General features: G+C 35.9%; 1 protein-coding gene across 6 annotated transcripts in view; it reads right to left on the bottom strand.

Moving 5' to 3' along the window:
• DMD (dystrophin) overlaps window positions 1–17,590 on the bottom strand; it is a 1,043,683-nt gene that overhangs the window by 180,496 nt on the left and 845,597 nt on the right. For all 6 annotated transcript variants that reach the window (XM_054291254.1, XM_054291257.1, XM_054291256.1 and 3 more), the window contains 4 exons: window positions 15,223–15,395; window positions 11,199–11,355; window positions 3,854–3,974; window positions 2,920–3,188 (listed from right to left, as the gene is read on the bottom strand). In XM_054291254.1, the coding sequence (XP_054147229.1) occupies window positions 2,920–3,188; window positions 3,854–3,974; window positions 11,199–11,355; window positions 15,223–15,395 (720 nt within the window). The remainder of the gene's footprint in view (window positions 1–2,919; window positions 3,189–3,853; window positions 3,975–11,198; window positions 11,356–15,222; window positions 15,396–17,590) is intronic.

Genomic DNA, 17,590 nt, shown 5'->3' with positions numbered 1-17,590 from the left:
TTGATTTTGTTTGGTTGTTTTGTTTTGTTTCACGAAGGTTGCAAAAAAATATAAGTTAAGATGTAGTTATACTCATGGAGTGTAGAGGCTCTGCTGTTCCCTTACAGCTGAGTATGACAGAAAACTGAAGCAGTTATGTTGCTGCTGGTGGTATGTTAAAATATCACTGGCAGAAAAAAGTGCTTTGCATTGTGCTCTCCTGAGTATGTCGAGAGAAGCCGAACTATCTTTAGCTAAAAATAAACCACACCATTAAAATTGGCTTCTCAGGCACAAAACTCTGTGCACAACATCTCAAAACAATGGCTTTTAATTTAAGAAACCTAATTTTCCAGAGTGGAAAAGTATAAAAACCTGAAACTTCCTATGGGTACTAATTTCTGTTAGTATTTCTCTGCACATGTCTCAGAGAGACAACAAAACAGTGAGGAGGTATCAGCACGACATGTAATGATTGTTGCATGCTGCTAGCATAATCATTATCACAGTTTTGCATGGCAAAGGAGAATCTTTGGGGAAGAAAGAGAGAGAAATTGGTTCTACCATCAATTCCTGGAATGGGTTTTTGAATAAGATACCAAGTGGATGAGGTAGGTATGATTGCATATCAGTTGCATAGCAGCAAAATCTAAATATAAAATCTGAGTGGTGGTCTCATGAGACACTAAGTGCTCCAGGCACGCTGATGAAAATAACATTTTGTTAGTGATTGCAAGGAGAAAGCATCATTGAATTTGCTGCAGAGGGGAGTAGACGTCATAGACCATGCCTAATATATGACCTGAGCCACAATCAAACTGATCAGGCAATGGATATTATGGGACTAATGATAGATTCATTTGGACTTGAAATGAATTTAAGACAGTTAAATGATGGTTTCTGGACAGAAAGATATGCTTGGGAGACAGAAAGAATGTGTGCTATTAAGAAAGTAAGCTACATTCAGCCTGCAGATAAGACCACTCATATAAGAGAAGAAAAAAGAGAGAGTAACAGATGACAGCAGAGAAGTTGGAAGAATAGTTTGGTTCTAGATACCCTCTAGTCTAGGTTGCATCCTTTGGAGCAGATGGTGAGACTATCTCTTGTCCTCACAGTCAGAGAAGAACACCAATTTGTACATCAATGTATATGAAGCATGTGTAATAATAATATTATTACATTAATACCGATCCAGTAAGGATCCACTGTTTAGTATGAGTTCAAAGTTATACCATGACCTTAGCAGCTCCAGCATCTATAACTAAAGAGGACAGTGACAAATGGCACTAACTAAAACACATTCCCCAGGAAGCTATTCATCAGGTTAGGTTTGGGAAACCTATTGTGATCCAAATTAAGAGAAGGATTTGTAAGAAATGCAATTGCATATGACCAATGTTTTGAAGATCTGCTCAGAAGATGCTTGGGTTTCTTAGATGTATAGAGAGAAATTAGGTAATTTGCCTCATCCTGTAATATCAGTATTACATGAAAACCAGAGCAAGGATGAGACATAGATAATGTATCAATTGGATAATGTTTGGCTGATAATATTGTCAATAAAGGAAAAAACCTTACTTTTTACTGATAACTTTTAACTGAAAGCTATGTAACTTCAACAAATTTAGCTTTTGCAAATATTTGCAAAGGAAAAGTATTTAACCGTTAAGTGAATCAATTATTAAGTCATTAATTATGTTATCTAGAATATATTTATTTATTTTTAAAGCCATAACAGGACTCAGAACTATAATTATGGAGTCAACACTCCTGCTCATAGCTTTAGAACTAAGCGACTTGCGCTTTTTTTCCATTAATATCAGAGATTCAGTGCTTCTGTTCAGGATATCTTCTTCAAAATTAAAAAAAAACCCCTAAAACCTTGTTGTAATAGCATTTTCTGAGAATTTATAAATAGATTTCTTCTGTTAATTTATGAATTTAAATGAAGATAAACAAATTTGCAGCTAGCTGTTCATCAGCTACTATTTCATTTGTTCTTGTACAGCATCTGCACAGGACACTCATTAAACTTTCTGTGTGATTAAAACTCGAGGACTTTCATTTTAATAAACTACATTAGATTTTTAGAGGAATATTTTTCTTGCCATTAGTCATTCTACTTCCTCTTTCTTAGATCCTAATGTTCATCTAGAGAAAATAACAGTTAGCTCAGGTCTCTTTCAGAATGACTGATGATTCCCATTTATGTGACTGGAACAGAGGCACTTTGTTCTTATCAAAATGGCAGCTGCCTCTATTGTGCTCTGGCTGAAGGAATCCTGTATTATTTATCAAGTCTGTCCATGGCAGTCATGCTGAAAGAGGACAAGTCTGTCCAAGTTTCTTGATAAGCAACGATTTTATGAAACAACCCTTAAAAGCAGATAAGCATTAAGTTATAGAAAATAATGACAATTTTTCCAGGATTGCTGCTTTTTTTTTAAGATTGTCTTGAGTTATGAAGCCTATTTATCAAAAAAGACAGAATCAAATACCATCATAATGAAAAACCATATATTTCAAATTGTATAAATTTTACTCTACAATTATATGGAAACAACTACGTATTCATCATCTTAAGAAAATATAATACAGCAAAAAATTAATTTGATAAACTTTTATCATATATTCTCCTATCTATTTTGTTTTGCTTTCTTTAACTGCCAATTTTGCATCTCCTGAGTTAACAGTGAGTGTGCTGAGGATTTTTACACATTTCTATAGTGCTTTTACCCATGTCAGCAATATACATCCTCAATGAGGATCCTGTTGCATTTTAACCTCTGAAATCATAGAATTATTTATATGCACTTTTTAATATAAATTACTATGCTACAAAGATATAATTTTTCTCACCCTAAAAGATAATGGCATATATGGAGATTCATGAAATTAACTATTTTATGCTCAGAAATACTGATATATGTCAGGTACCTTGACTTTTTCCAAGTGATCCTGCAGAGAGTCGATGAGCAGGTCCCCCACTGGCTGCCAGGACCCCTTGAAAGCCTCAGCCTGGCGCAGCTTCAGGTCCAGCTCATCCATGGCCTCCTGAAGGCCCTGCAGTCTCTCAAGAGCATCGTCAATCTTCTTTTGCCAATCAGCAGACTGTAGATTCAGCTTGTCCCACTCAGTTCTGACCTCATCTGCTTGCCTTTGCAGAAGTTTGGTGACATTGTGGGCTCTCTCCTCAGGTGACAGATCTAAATGTGAAAGTGGAGAGGCTTTTAAGACATATTCTGTCTTAGAACTAATACAGTTGCCATCAAGATAGGTTAAAACCTCAGTAAGAAGCTCTTCATAACCAAAGGCACCTGTGAAATTTGCTTTATTAATGTATTCTTGTTTCAAAGTTTCTTAAAAAACTTAAATCTTGCCTCCATAAAAATCAGCAAAATCTGCATTACGTACATAAAGATATTTTGAAACATGCAAGGTGGAGATAGAAGTTTATCAACTGATTCAGCACAATTTTCTGCATATAGATAAACATTAATCACTGTGAAACTTTTGCTGCAATTAGGTGGATTTGGGATCTCCTGTAGTACTGAGACTACAAGGTGAATTTTAGCTTAAATTGCAGCTTTGAGCCCTCAAATGAGGCTATAATTATAGACAGGTCCTGAAGGTTTAAAGGCAGTTTCAAAATCTGCTTATAAATATGCATGTCTATTTAGTACCACAGTGTTCAGAAGGATTGCTAAAGCTTGCTTTCATCTATATTTTTAGCTTAGTTTCTGAACGCTGGCATCCAGCTCAGAGTGTAAAAGGAATGCTTTCAGAGCTGCTGGCAGGATTTATTTAATCATCACTGATCATCACTGATCTTCCCAGCAATGTGTTATTGCCCTGCTCTTGCTTCAATTACCTCTGGGTTCTGGGCAGACCTTCTCCAGTGCCTCCACGGGCGGCTCAGCCACGAAGATTCGCACAGTCTCAAGGGCACTCCTGATAACGGGTTCTTTTGTTTTTATCTCCCTCTTGAAAGTCTAGGAAACAAAATTATTGTAAGTGGATCTATAAGGAAATACCAAGTCAGAATAGCAATGTCAGAACAAAATTTCCAGCAACAGATTCCACGTGTATATGACAAGAAGCAATAAAACACATGCACAAAATAAAAATAATCAGCTTTTGCTTAACCTGAAATCACATTGTATTCATATGTGCTCTTGGTACACTGCATTTTTCTTTCTTCAGCAACAGCTCCTTTTACTCTTTTGCTCTCTTCTACACCCTGCTTTTAAAGGACCATGAGCAAGTTACTCAAGATTAGTATTAGAAGCTTTGGTAGGTCACTGAAAGTACATCTATCTCAGTATTTATTAATTTCTCTATTTTTGATAGTGAGAATATAAGAGCCTATTAGGCTGATTCCAAATGGACACTACACAAAAATGCAGATGAAACCCAGCCTGTAGGTTGCATTTTGCATTGGTTCTTCTGCATGTTGCAGTGAATTTATCTAAATGGTCCTTACCACTCTTATATTTCAATGTTTTCTTCTGTATTTATGAAACATTGTTGAATACCTACAGTTTCAAGCAGCATAGAGCTAAAATATGCAGGTAATTTAATAGTACAGTGTAACACAAAACACAGTACTGCAAAAAGGAAAGCCATATGCCATGGGTAGAAAACAGATATTTTACTGTAGGGATTAGAAAATTCTCTTTGCAACACAAGCATTACATAAGTTTGTAACGTAATAAATGCACCAATTCAGCCAAATTAATTATTAAACAAAATTTGTATTTATATGAGAACTAATGAAGGATTATAAATTCAATATTAAAAAGTTCATTACACTTTGAATTATATTTGATATGTGATTCTCTGTACAGGAAATACCTACCAGAACTAATAGTGGCTACACGTACAGTTTATAATATGAGAACTCACAGGTAAAATGTTCTTAACACGTTTCAGGAAAGTAAACTTCAGGAAAAAACTACATTATTCCACTATAAAAATTTAAAGACACTTTTTATTAAATGATCAAGAACTGACCCTAAGGTTTGTAGCTGTTCTTGGGAAAACCTTTAAGAAAGTCTGCTTTGTTGAGGGAAATAGCAAAGCAAAAAATCTTCATTTTGTGTCAAGGTCAATAATGGAACTGGAATCTTTTCACAAAATCAATCTGCTATCATAAAAGAATCTGTCATTTGATTAATACCTGAGCTAAAAGTTTTAAAAAATCATGTTAATCTTTAAAAATGATACCAATTTTCACAAATAAAGAAGTGCACTGTGTATGAACAAGGAAACTACTACTGGACATTTTTTTGAATAAAAACTGAATGGAGTTACTACAAGACTGAAAGAAAAATGTCAAACTTAGACATTTTTAGATTTATAATTCTTATAATTCATGCTTGACTCTTGCATGAAGTGCAATAGAAAGAGGAAATATAATAAGCCTTTTTCATGCCTCTAAATGAGGAAAATCTATTCCTTTAATTAGCCTTTGTGTTCATCTGACATAATTTTGTCTCCATAGAATGGTGTGGCAGGTCTGCAGGTCAAGTGAGCCATCAGGAAGCATAACTTAAAATCCAGCACAGAAATTTCCATGGACAGTGTGCTTTGCTCTCTGCTGATTGTGTTAAAAGCAACATCAACAGTCAAACCCACTTAAACCAGTGGTTTTTAAACATTACATGGTGTAACAGCCTAAAGATATAATAAGTTTTAGAAATGTTTCCAAAGATGTATTATTTCTCAGAAATGTCTGTGTCCCAAATCAGTCAAAAAGGAAGATCTGTTCTGCAAACACATTCCAACAACAGGAAGGAGTCACCAATATTCTAGGGGAACACAGAAATACACTGATGTGGAGAATAGTTAAAAGCCAGAAACACCTCTGAACTATGCATTTGGGAATGAGTAAGGACTCTGTAAGGACTGCTGCTGCTGTAGACAGGTCACCCTGGCTCTGTACATGTGCACACCAGAAGGACAAAAAATACCTTTTTTCAACTTGTACTGTTTTTGCAGAAAACTACAGCAACCAAATACACTGAGTGCCATTATCTTTCCAAAAGAGGTATAAAGCCACAGTCCTCCTGTAACCCTTGTGCACAAGAAGGAGAACATATGTGCAATGAATCCCATAAAGTCTATGGGCAGGAATCTCAAAACAACAGAGAAATGCTAATAGGAACTTCTGACGTTGCACATTTTGTATTTTGTCACAAACAGAAAATGTGCCTTCTTAATAAAGGAAAACTGAGCCAATGTGTCAAACCTTTTTCCCCCCAATGTTTCCAGTCTGAATGTTGGAGCTGATGGAGGCAATTATAGTCTGTAAAATTATAGTCCTGAGTTATAGAATAATACACAGTATTTACAGTTTTCATCTCCTTCCCTCGTTTTGATCTGCAGATTTCTAACAAGTTAAAATACGTTTCAATTAAAGAAATTTGAAAAGGAGAGGATGAAAAAAACATAAGGCTGAAGCAGTAGCACAGAACAGCATTAAAAATAATAAATTTCATACTAACCCATTCCAAAAGAAAGTTCTTACTGTATGAAGATAAAGCAGCTTTTTGGATTAAAGTTTTGTTGTGGGATATGTATACATTACCAGTAAAAATCATAAATAGCAACATTTTCTTTTTTTTTTTTTCTGAGGGAAAAAAAAGGAATTTATCTATCCAGAGCCCTGACAAATACATCTTTATAATAACTAGGCCATCACTGAAAGCAGAATTAACCTAAATGAATTTCTAATGTACAACTAATGATTGCAGGCTAATTTCATTGAATTCCTTAACTTCTTCCACACTTCCCAGTGACTGTAGAGGAAATCGAATACACATAATGCATGACCTGACAAAAAAGTAAGTAAACTACTTTATTTAAGCATGTCTATTTGTCATCAACACTACAGCAGTAATGGCATTCTGTCCACCATTTTAATAATGCATATATTGATCAGCTTATCTCGGACCTCTATCACCTCATGAGTGTCCTTAAATCTCTTTAAATGAAGGAACAATGATTGTTTAAATTGAAAAATGAAAATATAATGAGAAAAATAGTTGCATTAGTAAAACCAACATTAACCTCTATTACTTAAAAAAAAGGAATTTTTGCTTTTAACGTATTTTAAAGAGAAAGAGTACAATCATATGAATTCAACACATTTGCCAAACACAATGCTTTTCAAAATATGAGGTTTGTCCTAATAGTAAGAGGAAGATATTAACTGTGGACCTTAATTGGTTAATGTGTTGAAGTAGGAACTGTACTCCTCCTTAGGCAGTCGTGCTACAGATTTCATGTGAAAGGGTTTCCATGGAATTGTTAATAAGTGCCTTCTGTGTTCAAAAATGCTATTTATGCTGTTAATAAAATCACTACACAACAAATGAGGCAACTCTTAAAAGAATGAAAGACATAGCAGGCAATCTGCATGATGCCTGAGTTACTTAAATTAGATTAATGGTAACATGCACAAAGTTGTTAATTCAATTTCACTAAAGCAATATTTTGATACTTAGTAAAACAAAGAAAAATGTAAGATAATTAAATAATGTTTTGAAGAACAGGAGTATTTTTTTATCATTGACTAACACCACCACCACTACTCCTCCCCACACATTCTTAGACTTTGGAATAGAGACAATTTCTTTCAAAAATTGCAAAAATGACCTACTATATGTATAAGTTCAAACAAATAGCAATTATGTGGGTGCATTTGGGATATATTACAAATTTCCTTGTCTAAAAAGCACCTCACATTTATAACACAACAATGATTTTAACTGCATGGATACCCCTCTTCTCAGTTGAGTTCAAGCTCGCCTCTGGCACAGATTCAAGCATTTGAAATTTTAATCTGAATCCTACTCTTAAAATTTTTAGGGCAAATCTTGGCAACTAGGAGCACTCAAGTGGTAAGAACTGACTTCTTTAAATCTCTTTTTATGAATCTCTGTGGTGTTTCAGATGTTCTTCTGAATGATAGAGAGGTTAAATATATTTGCTCCTCTTTAAATTTTACCTTTAAGGGAAAAAAATAAAAACAGCTTGCAACACTTCTTTAGAAAAAGGATTCAGGCATAAAATCATGTTGGCATTCATCGTGTTATTTCTCAATTGTATCAGTTAAACTGCATTTAAATAGTGTTCGCCTGATGAGGCTCATTCACTTATCAAGTGAAGAACTTAACCGGGTTCAGTTCTGGCATTACCTGACAAAAACAATCCTTCACAGAAGAAAAATCAAACACTGTGCTTATGAAGAAAGATCAAAACTGGAAATTCTAGTAATTTAAAAGATTGGTCAGATCTGATAGGTGCTTCTCTAGTTTACTGAACACTAATTTTCAGAAGAACAAAATGAAGAGTCATCAGATTCTTTTTCTCAAGATCAACACACAACTACTGTTTAGTTTCATATGCAACACCCTGAGAGCTAAGCTCTTCTCTTAAGCAAAGGCCCAAACCTCTCAGCTTTCCAGTGCTGGCCCCCAGTTTTAAGATAGTTAATTGTACACTTGTGAAAACATTTGAAAACATTTTCCTTATGTTCAGAAATCTGCTAAGCTGTTCATTCTGATATAGCCATTGTATATCTGCCTCTTTAGAAGAACCTGTTAAAGTGACAAAGTCCATAATGCCCAGGGGAAAAAAAAACTCCAACCAACCAACCAACCAACCAACCAACCAACCAACCAACCAACCAACATGTTGCAAACATAGATTTTGTCAACAGCAATCTGAAGTCAACTTCCCTGTTGATTGTTTTTCCCTTCTCTGTCAGAGACAGTTGAAGATTAGACAAGGCAAATAATAATTTCATGTATTCTGTTATGTTCTTTTTTACCAAAGGGAATCAGCATACCTACACTCATGCTTCTGAAGTGCTACAGAACGGGAAATGGAAAAAGAAGTATTTCTGAAAGGAAATAAAACATTCTAGATTTGATACTAGACAGGATGACCAAAGCTCTGTGTTATGTACCTGCAGGTGGCAGAGAAGTGAAAAAAGAGTAGTGAGAGCTATTTTATGACGTCATTTTGCCCCTACTCATGGTATTCTAATTTTATGCAATAATTCTCATCCCTTAAAATTCCAAATACTTCATTCGTTTGGTGTGTGACAGAGACATCACTGAAGATTTCATCACTGAAGATTTGCCACCTTTATGATGAATTCTTTCTTGGAAATCCTTAAGCTGCTTATAGAGCGATATACAACACTGAAATACTATAAGAAGTAATTTCTTTAGATAAAAAATATTTCTTCTATCTAGGAGAAAATGTTTTAAAATACTTAAATATTATTTAGATGGAAAAAGTTTTGTTGTAACAACTCTATAGAAATCTCTCTCTGTGTCTTGTTTTGGCTCGAGAGTTGTCTTTAAAGAAAGAGTTTGAGTTAATGTCACACTGACTGAAAGCAACATCTATATTGCTTCTTTCATCCTGATATTCTGGATGGCCTTTAAAACTACTTTATGGAAGTTGCTACTTTATGGCTAAAACAGACCTCAGGCTTCTCTTAACTTTCATGGTTATATATAACACTTGCCTTAACTTTCTTAGGGGAAAGGTGAAAAAAGGAAAGGTGCTGCCCCATAAAGTCATGGATGTTTTCACCTCACTGTCTCTGTGATAGTTCTTTAAGTCCCACATAAAATTTGGTGAGAAAGACACATCCTACACAGCACATCTCCAGAGGGAAGACCTAGGAAATGTGACGAAAATGCCCCTTGCAGAAAACCATTATATTATCTTAGAAAAATTTGCCACAGAGAGAGACAGAGATGTTTTTTGTTCATCTTTCCCTTTTGCTTTCTCAATCATTCAGTGAAGATAGGTCCTTGAAAATACATATGGAGACTACTTCCCATAACTTTGTTGCAGTAGAGGAATGCCTGTGTGCCTATGGAAAAAGCCATGTCTGACTTGTATTTCCTGACTTTTCACAAGCTCAGGGTCTTAAAGCAGCGAGATATGTCATGTTCACTTTGCAAATTTGATCTCATTATCTGTTCTCAAATATTTCCCTCCCCATGAGAAAGGACAATATCTTAGAGCAATATTTATATACAGCTACCTGATGAACAGAAAAAGCACTGATTCTATTTTGTTTTAAAGCACCATTTCACATTTCTCCATTAAACAATAAAATCAGAGATTTAGGAACTTCAGAAACAATACCTTTTGTGGCAAGTTTCACAAAGGAAGTTACATATATATAGCACAATGCTTTGAGAGGATGATCATTGCATTTGGAATATTCTTTCCTCATGAAATCAAGTTGACAGACTGATAATATAAATTTTTCAATAAAAATTACATTTGTTGGAAATAACTTTTCAGGTAATACCCTGAAGCATAATCGGACATCAAACAGGAAGTAAAAACCTCCTATGATGTCATTAAAGACACATGGAGATGAAGGGGAGGAGAGCTTGACTGTATATTGAGCAATAGAGGTACTAGAACCATGACTTCTCATTCAGAACTGAATAGACCTCAATGGCATATGAAATTCAAGACTGTTTAGGTGAAGTACATTAGGTTAGTATCAGATTGGTGTGAATTGATTAAACACTGAAGACATACTTTAACAATACCCTCACCACAACAAAAAATCAGTGTGAATATTTGTATGAAGAATTATTCTTGAAGTATTACTCTGGGGGTTGCTCATTTGGTGGGTTTAAAAAAAAAGCAACTTCAAGAGTACAAGTGCTCTATTTTAGGTTCTCTTTTAACACCAATCTTAGTCTAGAATGGTCCCCCATATGATGCTCTGCTATGGTCTTTCCATAAGAATTCCCTGATGAAACCAGTATGAACCACAGACAGTTATCACAACAGTTTCATGGTGCAGAGCTGTGCAATAGACCTGATACCAGCTACTCTTGTCACAAATGTTCCCAAAACCCAAACTAGGGTTTCAAAAAGTATACATAAAGTTGGAATGCTTGAGATAGAAAAAACAATCAGAACTAATTATTTAATCCTCAAAAATTACTAGGTTAGTAATTGTTCTGGCTATGAAATCTGCCTGTCTGTGACAGGTCTCTGAAGGTCATGGGCATTAACACCTCCTTCTCCAAAAGGCTGAATTTCTCTGCTGTGTTTGATAGCTGTAGCTGGAGTTCTTTCCAACAAGGACTGTGCCATGCAGCACTAGCCAGCACAGGAAAAAAACATGACAAAAGAGAATTTAAAAAAAAACACCAACATACCCGATGAATATCATTCTGTTTCTGCACAGTGGGGAGATCTCCACCAATGGGTGCTTGCTGCTTTAATTCATCCTCCTTCAACTGCAGCCATGCCAAAAGTTCCTGAAGGGAGAGATGTAATCGCTTCCACTGGTCGGTACTGGCTTCCAAATGAGATCTGAAAGCATGTGTTAAATAGAAGATAGATTCAGGCACAGTGGAAGTAAAAACCAAACTGTACAAGCTTATTTACTGAGCAAGATCCTAGTGTTTCATTAAGTTAATGATTTTTGAATAGCTTCAGTAGCTTTGAATTAGATTCTGGCAACGCAGATTTAAATTTGGTTCCACAGTCCTGGCTTTTTTTCACATCTCCTGATTTTTGCTTTTGATTCATTGGGAATTTTTGGCTTTTTTAGTTTCCCTCTTCAGCAGTGAGTAATGGCTATGCTGAATTGTCAGTCTCACTAGAAGCGCACAAATATTATGCAGGACTAGCATGAAAATGTAGTCATCACTTAGGATTACTGAGACATTATTTACCTGAAATGTAGAGAGTAGTTTCCCAACTCAGAGAAGAACAAGCATTTCTCTAAATCACTACACAAACCAAATTACATAAGATTAATTCTCTTGATTTTTTAAAATAAGACAACCAATACCATTCTTTGGAAAAAAAGTAATGAGGAAATTGTTAAAGCAAATAGAATCCTCATACACTATTCAGCTTAATGTCAGTGCCATTTTAACAAAGATATGAATGAAACTATTTGAAACACTGGGAAAATTAAAAGGTAAAATAACATTTTTTGCAAAAAAGGCCTCCATAAGGACATTTTCTAAATATTTCCTCTGTATATGCATAAATGTGGTTTTTTGGGATCAAGTATTGAGCTTCTAAATTTCAGCAACTGTTTCCTGTGGCTGCACTGATAAAATTTTCACTTTTCTCTGTACTATAGATAAACCCACTAAAATTGTGTCTTTCTGGATGTATGAATATGCTATTTTTTAATTTCTGGTTAGGAAAAAAATCCAATTTCACCTCCAAGTAACATAAGAAATCCTCTTAGAAACTCAAACCAAAGGAGTATTACATAACAGTAAAATAAAAACGTGTGCTGGGAAATAAAGACACATTTTCTTTTATTTAATACATTTCTGTTTAAGTTCTAGCTTTGTTCATATAACATTTGTCTTCTTCTACAGTGATTGCACATAAAATCATTCTCTTCTGACACTAAGAATTCTACTCCTATACCTTATATATAATGTTCTATAAAGAAATGTGAAAAATATGGACTCAGCATTTTTGCAAACCTTATTACTTATTTTGGATATGGAAATGATGAATTGATGAAGGTAGGGACAGTTGCATTTCTCTGAAATGCTCTGTGAATCCTGTCTTCTTTCCAACCTCTTACATCAGGTAAAGTGGCAAGGAAAGAGAAAGGAAAGGGACAGATCAGCCATGCACTGACAGAAAATTCAGCTGCTCTCAAAGTATGTGAGCTAATGCAAAATCTTCTCTTTTTTCAAACTTAAATGCTACATGTGAAGGACACATATAGACCCTACATGTGAAGGACACTCCTAGACCAGGCCTTTGGATCTGTTCTCTCACAGGGCATCTGGGAGCTGGGGCAAAACTGCATCACAGCAGGGGAGGCCAGTCCTGCAGGCAGTGAAGTCTGGAGAAGGCACTGCAAGCTAAAAGATTTAGATTATATATATGTTCATATATTATAAATTATTTACAGTTAGGGTGGTGAGGCACTAGAACAAATTGTGCAGAGAAGTTGTGGATGCCCCATCCCTGGAAGGGTTCAAGGCCAGGCTGGATGTAGCTTTGAGCAAGCTGAATATGTTCTTCCCCATGGAAGGGGTTTGCAATGGATGATCTTAAGAGTCCTTGCCAACCCAAACCATTCTTTCATTCTATGATACCTCTGAAAGGAGCAAGGGGGAGAGAAGCTGGGATATTTATGGAGAGGGAACAGCCAGGGCAAGGACCACAGGACTTTAGGACAGGAGGCAGACAAGGAGCTGAGTTTCTGATTCAGGCTAATTCCCTTGTCTCATGTTTATCTTGGCATAGACAAGCTTCCACATCTTCGGGAGAAGGGCAGCAAATGTAAGCAAACACTTCTTCCCTGCTTCCCCTGGCTTTACAGGAAAAAATGCAAAAAGAGTGACCTGAAGGGGTTGTGTTACTGCTGTTTTGCTCTGACCTCCCTCAGTTGGGTGATTTTTGTTTCCAGAACCTGTTTTGTTCTGTTCTTCATCTTCAGGAATATAGTTTTATGCATGCACACACCAGTGTACATTATATGCACACACGAATGTATTTATGACTGTGTTCAAGATATGCAGACAAAAGAGATAATACTAAAACAGTATAAAAGCATATTTATAAGAAAGAAAGTGTTTTTCAGTGTAAACTGTGCTGACATATCAGGATGAAAGAAAGTTAGGAATGGAAAAGTGCTTGGCTTCTCTTTAATATCTACCATATGTTTTATCTAATGCATTTAGAAAAGAATACCCACACAGGGTCTTCTGTTTCAGCAGACTAAAAATGGCACTAAATAAAGAAACTTCTGGGACTGATGTCTGGAGAACATTTAATGTGTCTTCTCTAATACCTCTTTTGTGTAAGCATTGCTAGTTATGAGGAAATGTATTCCATTCTGTGCTATGGATAGAAAGAGCTCCAAACAGGCAGACTGGGAAGAGCCTTTTCATTTAGTCTGGTGGCCAGCAACACTTGAATGTCTGAGAATTTAGGAATTGTTTCTTATCCTAACCACTAAGGGATTGAAGAACTTAAGCCTTTTATTGGAAGCACAGGTTTTAGAGGGAAGGTTTGTTGCTTTGAATGTGCAATGCAGGAAGTCGCTGTGATATAACTGGGGCTTACTGGTTCTGACTCAGTTAATGACAACAATACATTAAACTGTAAAAAAATGAAAGACAGAAAGTCCCATACATTTAATTAAAGATATTTGGACAACTGACTATTTTTATCTCAAAAATCACTGTATTTGAACAAGTTCATGGGTAAAATGCACGCCAGCAAAAAAAATCTCAGACACTTTGAAGGGTTTTAGTCCTCTTCTTTTGCTCCTCAGAAGGAAAGAAAAGGAGGAATAAGTCTCTTTCTTCAGTTACAAATATATTTTCAGCATCACAGCCTTCATTTATTTTTAATGATTGATGATACAAAGATGGTTTTTGTCATTACACAGCCTGACCTCCCTCAGGACCTGAGCTGAAAAAAGCTAATATTTCATACATTACTTTGGAAAACACTTCTCTCTTTTGCTGCCCTCTGAACTACTACCAACACACAGAAAGTGAAAAAATGAAAAAATGCCCAAGACTGAGTGCAGCTGAGCTGGGTTGCCTATTGCAAAAGCTGTTTGTCTGGAAAAAAACTTTCCAGGACAATTTCTTTTGAAATGAGACCTTCAGTCCATTGAAGCCTGAATGACCATTTGATAATTTGTAATGTTACCATTTATTGTATTTCTTCTTGCAAACGAAAGTGTTTTCTCTCATTATATTACCTATGAATTTCTTTTACCCCTTGATTTTATTGAGCAATTCTGCCCCCTCTCCTGACAACAGTTAAAATCTTAAATAATTTCTCATTTGTGAGGATATTTTTAGTTTTGCACTGGAAACAGCAGTCTTTAAAATGAAGCTTATCATAAATATTGGCTATTTAATCACTCTCTTTCATGACTCACTGGTAAGTCATACTCAGCTCTAGAAAAAGCCCACATTTAGAGGGGGTACAGTTACAGTTTCTTTCTGTAATTACAAAACCCCATCAATATGCCTCACACCCTAATCCTCTACTTTCATTTTCACACCCGAAAACCGAATCATTCTTACAAAGTTGAGCCTACATCCAAAGCAGCACAAACAATTTCAAAATAGACAAAAACATGCTAACAGAAACAAAATTAAACCTTTTCACTTGCAAATTGTAGCATTCCAATACACCAATGATAGGCTTTTGCTTAGGTTCAGGTCCTACCTAATGTTTAGAGATTTCTTCCTAAGTTCACTCCATCTGAGGTTCATGTTATCCAGACGTCTCTGCAGCAGGGTTGCATCCTCAGAGCCTTCCAGGGACCTCAGGATTTTCTGCCCATTTTCATCCAGGTTGTGAAAGATGTCAGTGTGAGCATCAATTTCTGCCTGTAGTTCCTATGGAAGCAATAGAAAACAATATATCTGATTTCTGTAAAAAATCACAGAAACTATACTTTTTCAAAAGAGTGAAAAAATCCTCAGTGCAGCACAGAGCACAGGTTTTCATTACTCCTTTTACAGCAGTATCATGTTCTGTATACAAAGACATGTTTCCCTTCCACATGAAGGCCATTTGCATTGAATATGACCTTTTTTCCCCACACAGAACATACTGAACAAAATTTAGAGAGCCAAAGGTGTAGCCTTTGATAGACAGCAAAGACAAGATATATTAATTGTGCTGATGTGAAAAAGCAAAGAACCACAAAATGCTCAGGGTCTCAGGTAAATCTGACCTGCACATGATACGTCTTCCTGTGCAACATTTTCAGTTTGAGCTGGGGACTGCAACACTGGTCCTGCTGCATGGCAATTCCAAGGAATCTAGGAGTCTGCAGCAGTCAGGCTTTAAAATGCCAAGTTCACTCACATTCTGTTGACATAATGCATTTTGGAGCACAGGCCCCAGCAGTCAATAGCAATAAACAGCCACTTTGTGCTGTATCAAAACACTGGTTGGGGCTGTAGGAGGGCCTGAGAATAGCAAGGACCCAGAATATGCAACTGGCAGCTCATGTTGAACAGCCAACTTTTCTTATCGCCTCGGAACCGCAGGCCAGCTCGAAATTTTGAATTCATTTTTTCCCCCTCATTTTTAGCATGGCTGTTTCTGCCAAAAGAACATTCTTTAGAGAGCTGCCTGGTACCAGCATTCCTGCCTGCCCACACACTCAATGCAGCCTTTGTGTGCTGGCTGCCCTTCCCCAAGACGTTTGCATGCTGCAGCTCCACAAGGTCAGATTCATTTGCAGAGAACAGTGGTTGAATCAAGGTCATTAAATGGAATAAAAATAATAATAATATTAATTCCAACATGTACATGAATGAGCGTACATATACTTTATATGCAGCCACGTTTGCACAAAAGTACTTTTACTTTCAAACAAAGAAGCACACAAAGACACAAGAAATACTGAATTGTGAATAAAGCTCCACATTTTCTCCTAGGATGCTGGAGCACTAAGATTTCTGGTGGTGGTTTCTTGCTGCCTGAAATGAGAGTGCTAAAGTGGGGCAGAGGAAATGATTTATGGCATTTGAGAACAAGACCCAGCACTAACTGAGCATCACAGAGAGTCCCCAATGGAAATTTGTTGTAATTTTCTTCAGAAGAATGACTTTTAAAGAGGGGACCACACAATCTGTCTACTTGGTGTGTTCTTAATTGAATTGGTTTTATTTGATATTTTAAGTGCAATGTTAGCTGCACTGAATGATGAGTAGATTGCCCTTGTTCACCTACTGCTGTTCCAAATGTCCTTAACTGGATACCTTTCACAATGACTAGCAATGACTAGCATAATATTTGGGGAAGTTTTAAGGTGGGCCAGCAACATCTTTGATACAGAGTAAGAATCCTTCTCCAACTATTTTACTTATCTGTTGTCATTCAAGCAGCAAAGTACTTAGAAATGAGTTTCATGTACATCAGAGGTAACTCTGAAGAATGCAAGTGTACTATAAATATTGCATTTATTTATTGTTGTTCAGGCAATCTATATTTTTTTAAACAGTATTATTAAGGTACATAAAAATGTACAATATTCCAGGTATGACTGTCCTAACTTGAAAATTTGTATTTTATTTCAAGTCTGAATGTTGCTAGCTTCAACTTCCAACTTAATTTTTTTTTTTACTTGAATGAAGAATAGCTTATTACCAAATTTCTTTCCTTCAATGTATATATTTTGAGATATTACTTAAACTAGGTTAAGTATAATAATACTGATGGAAAAAGCTGAAACAACCTGTAAGAAAGGATAAAGTTCACAGAAAAAAGTTAACTATTAATGTCTGTATAGTTCTAAGGTCCTCCTACATTTAATAAGAAATAAATCTATTATTGGACAAAAGAATTGCATGCACTACCTGTTTCTCAAGTTCTTAGTTTTCAGGGTAGTGATGGAAACACCAAACTTACAAACTTGTTCCTTTTCCTTGGCAAGAACATGTGCATGGAATATGTTGAATAACTGTTCACAATAGGAAGCTGTCAAATCTATGCCCTCTTGGTGTTTTACCACACATACGCTCATAGCAATATATAAGACAAATTGAAGGGAAAAAACCTTTCCACGTTTTTCTTGTGT

Source organism: Melozone crissalis, unplaced genomic scaffold, assembly GCF_028551555.1.
Source record: "Melozone crissalis strain CALT ecotype California unplaced genomic scaffold, PUWL_Pcris_2 ptg000090l_1, whole genome shotgun sequence".
Classification (NCBI taxonomy): domain Eukaryota; kingdom Metazoa; phylum Chordata; class Aves; order Passeriformes; family Passerellidae; genus Melozone; species Melozone crissalis.
This window is presented reverse-complemented; position numbering and strand designations above follow the sequence as displayed.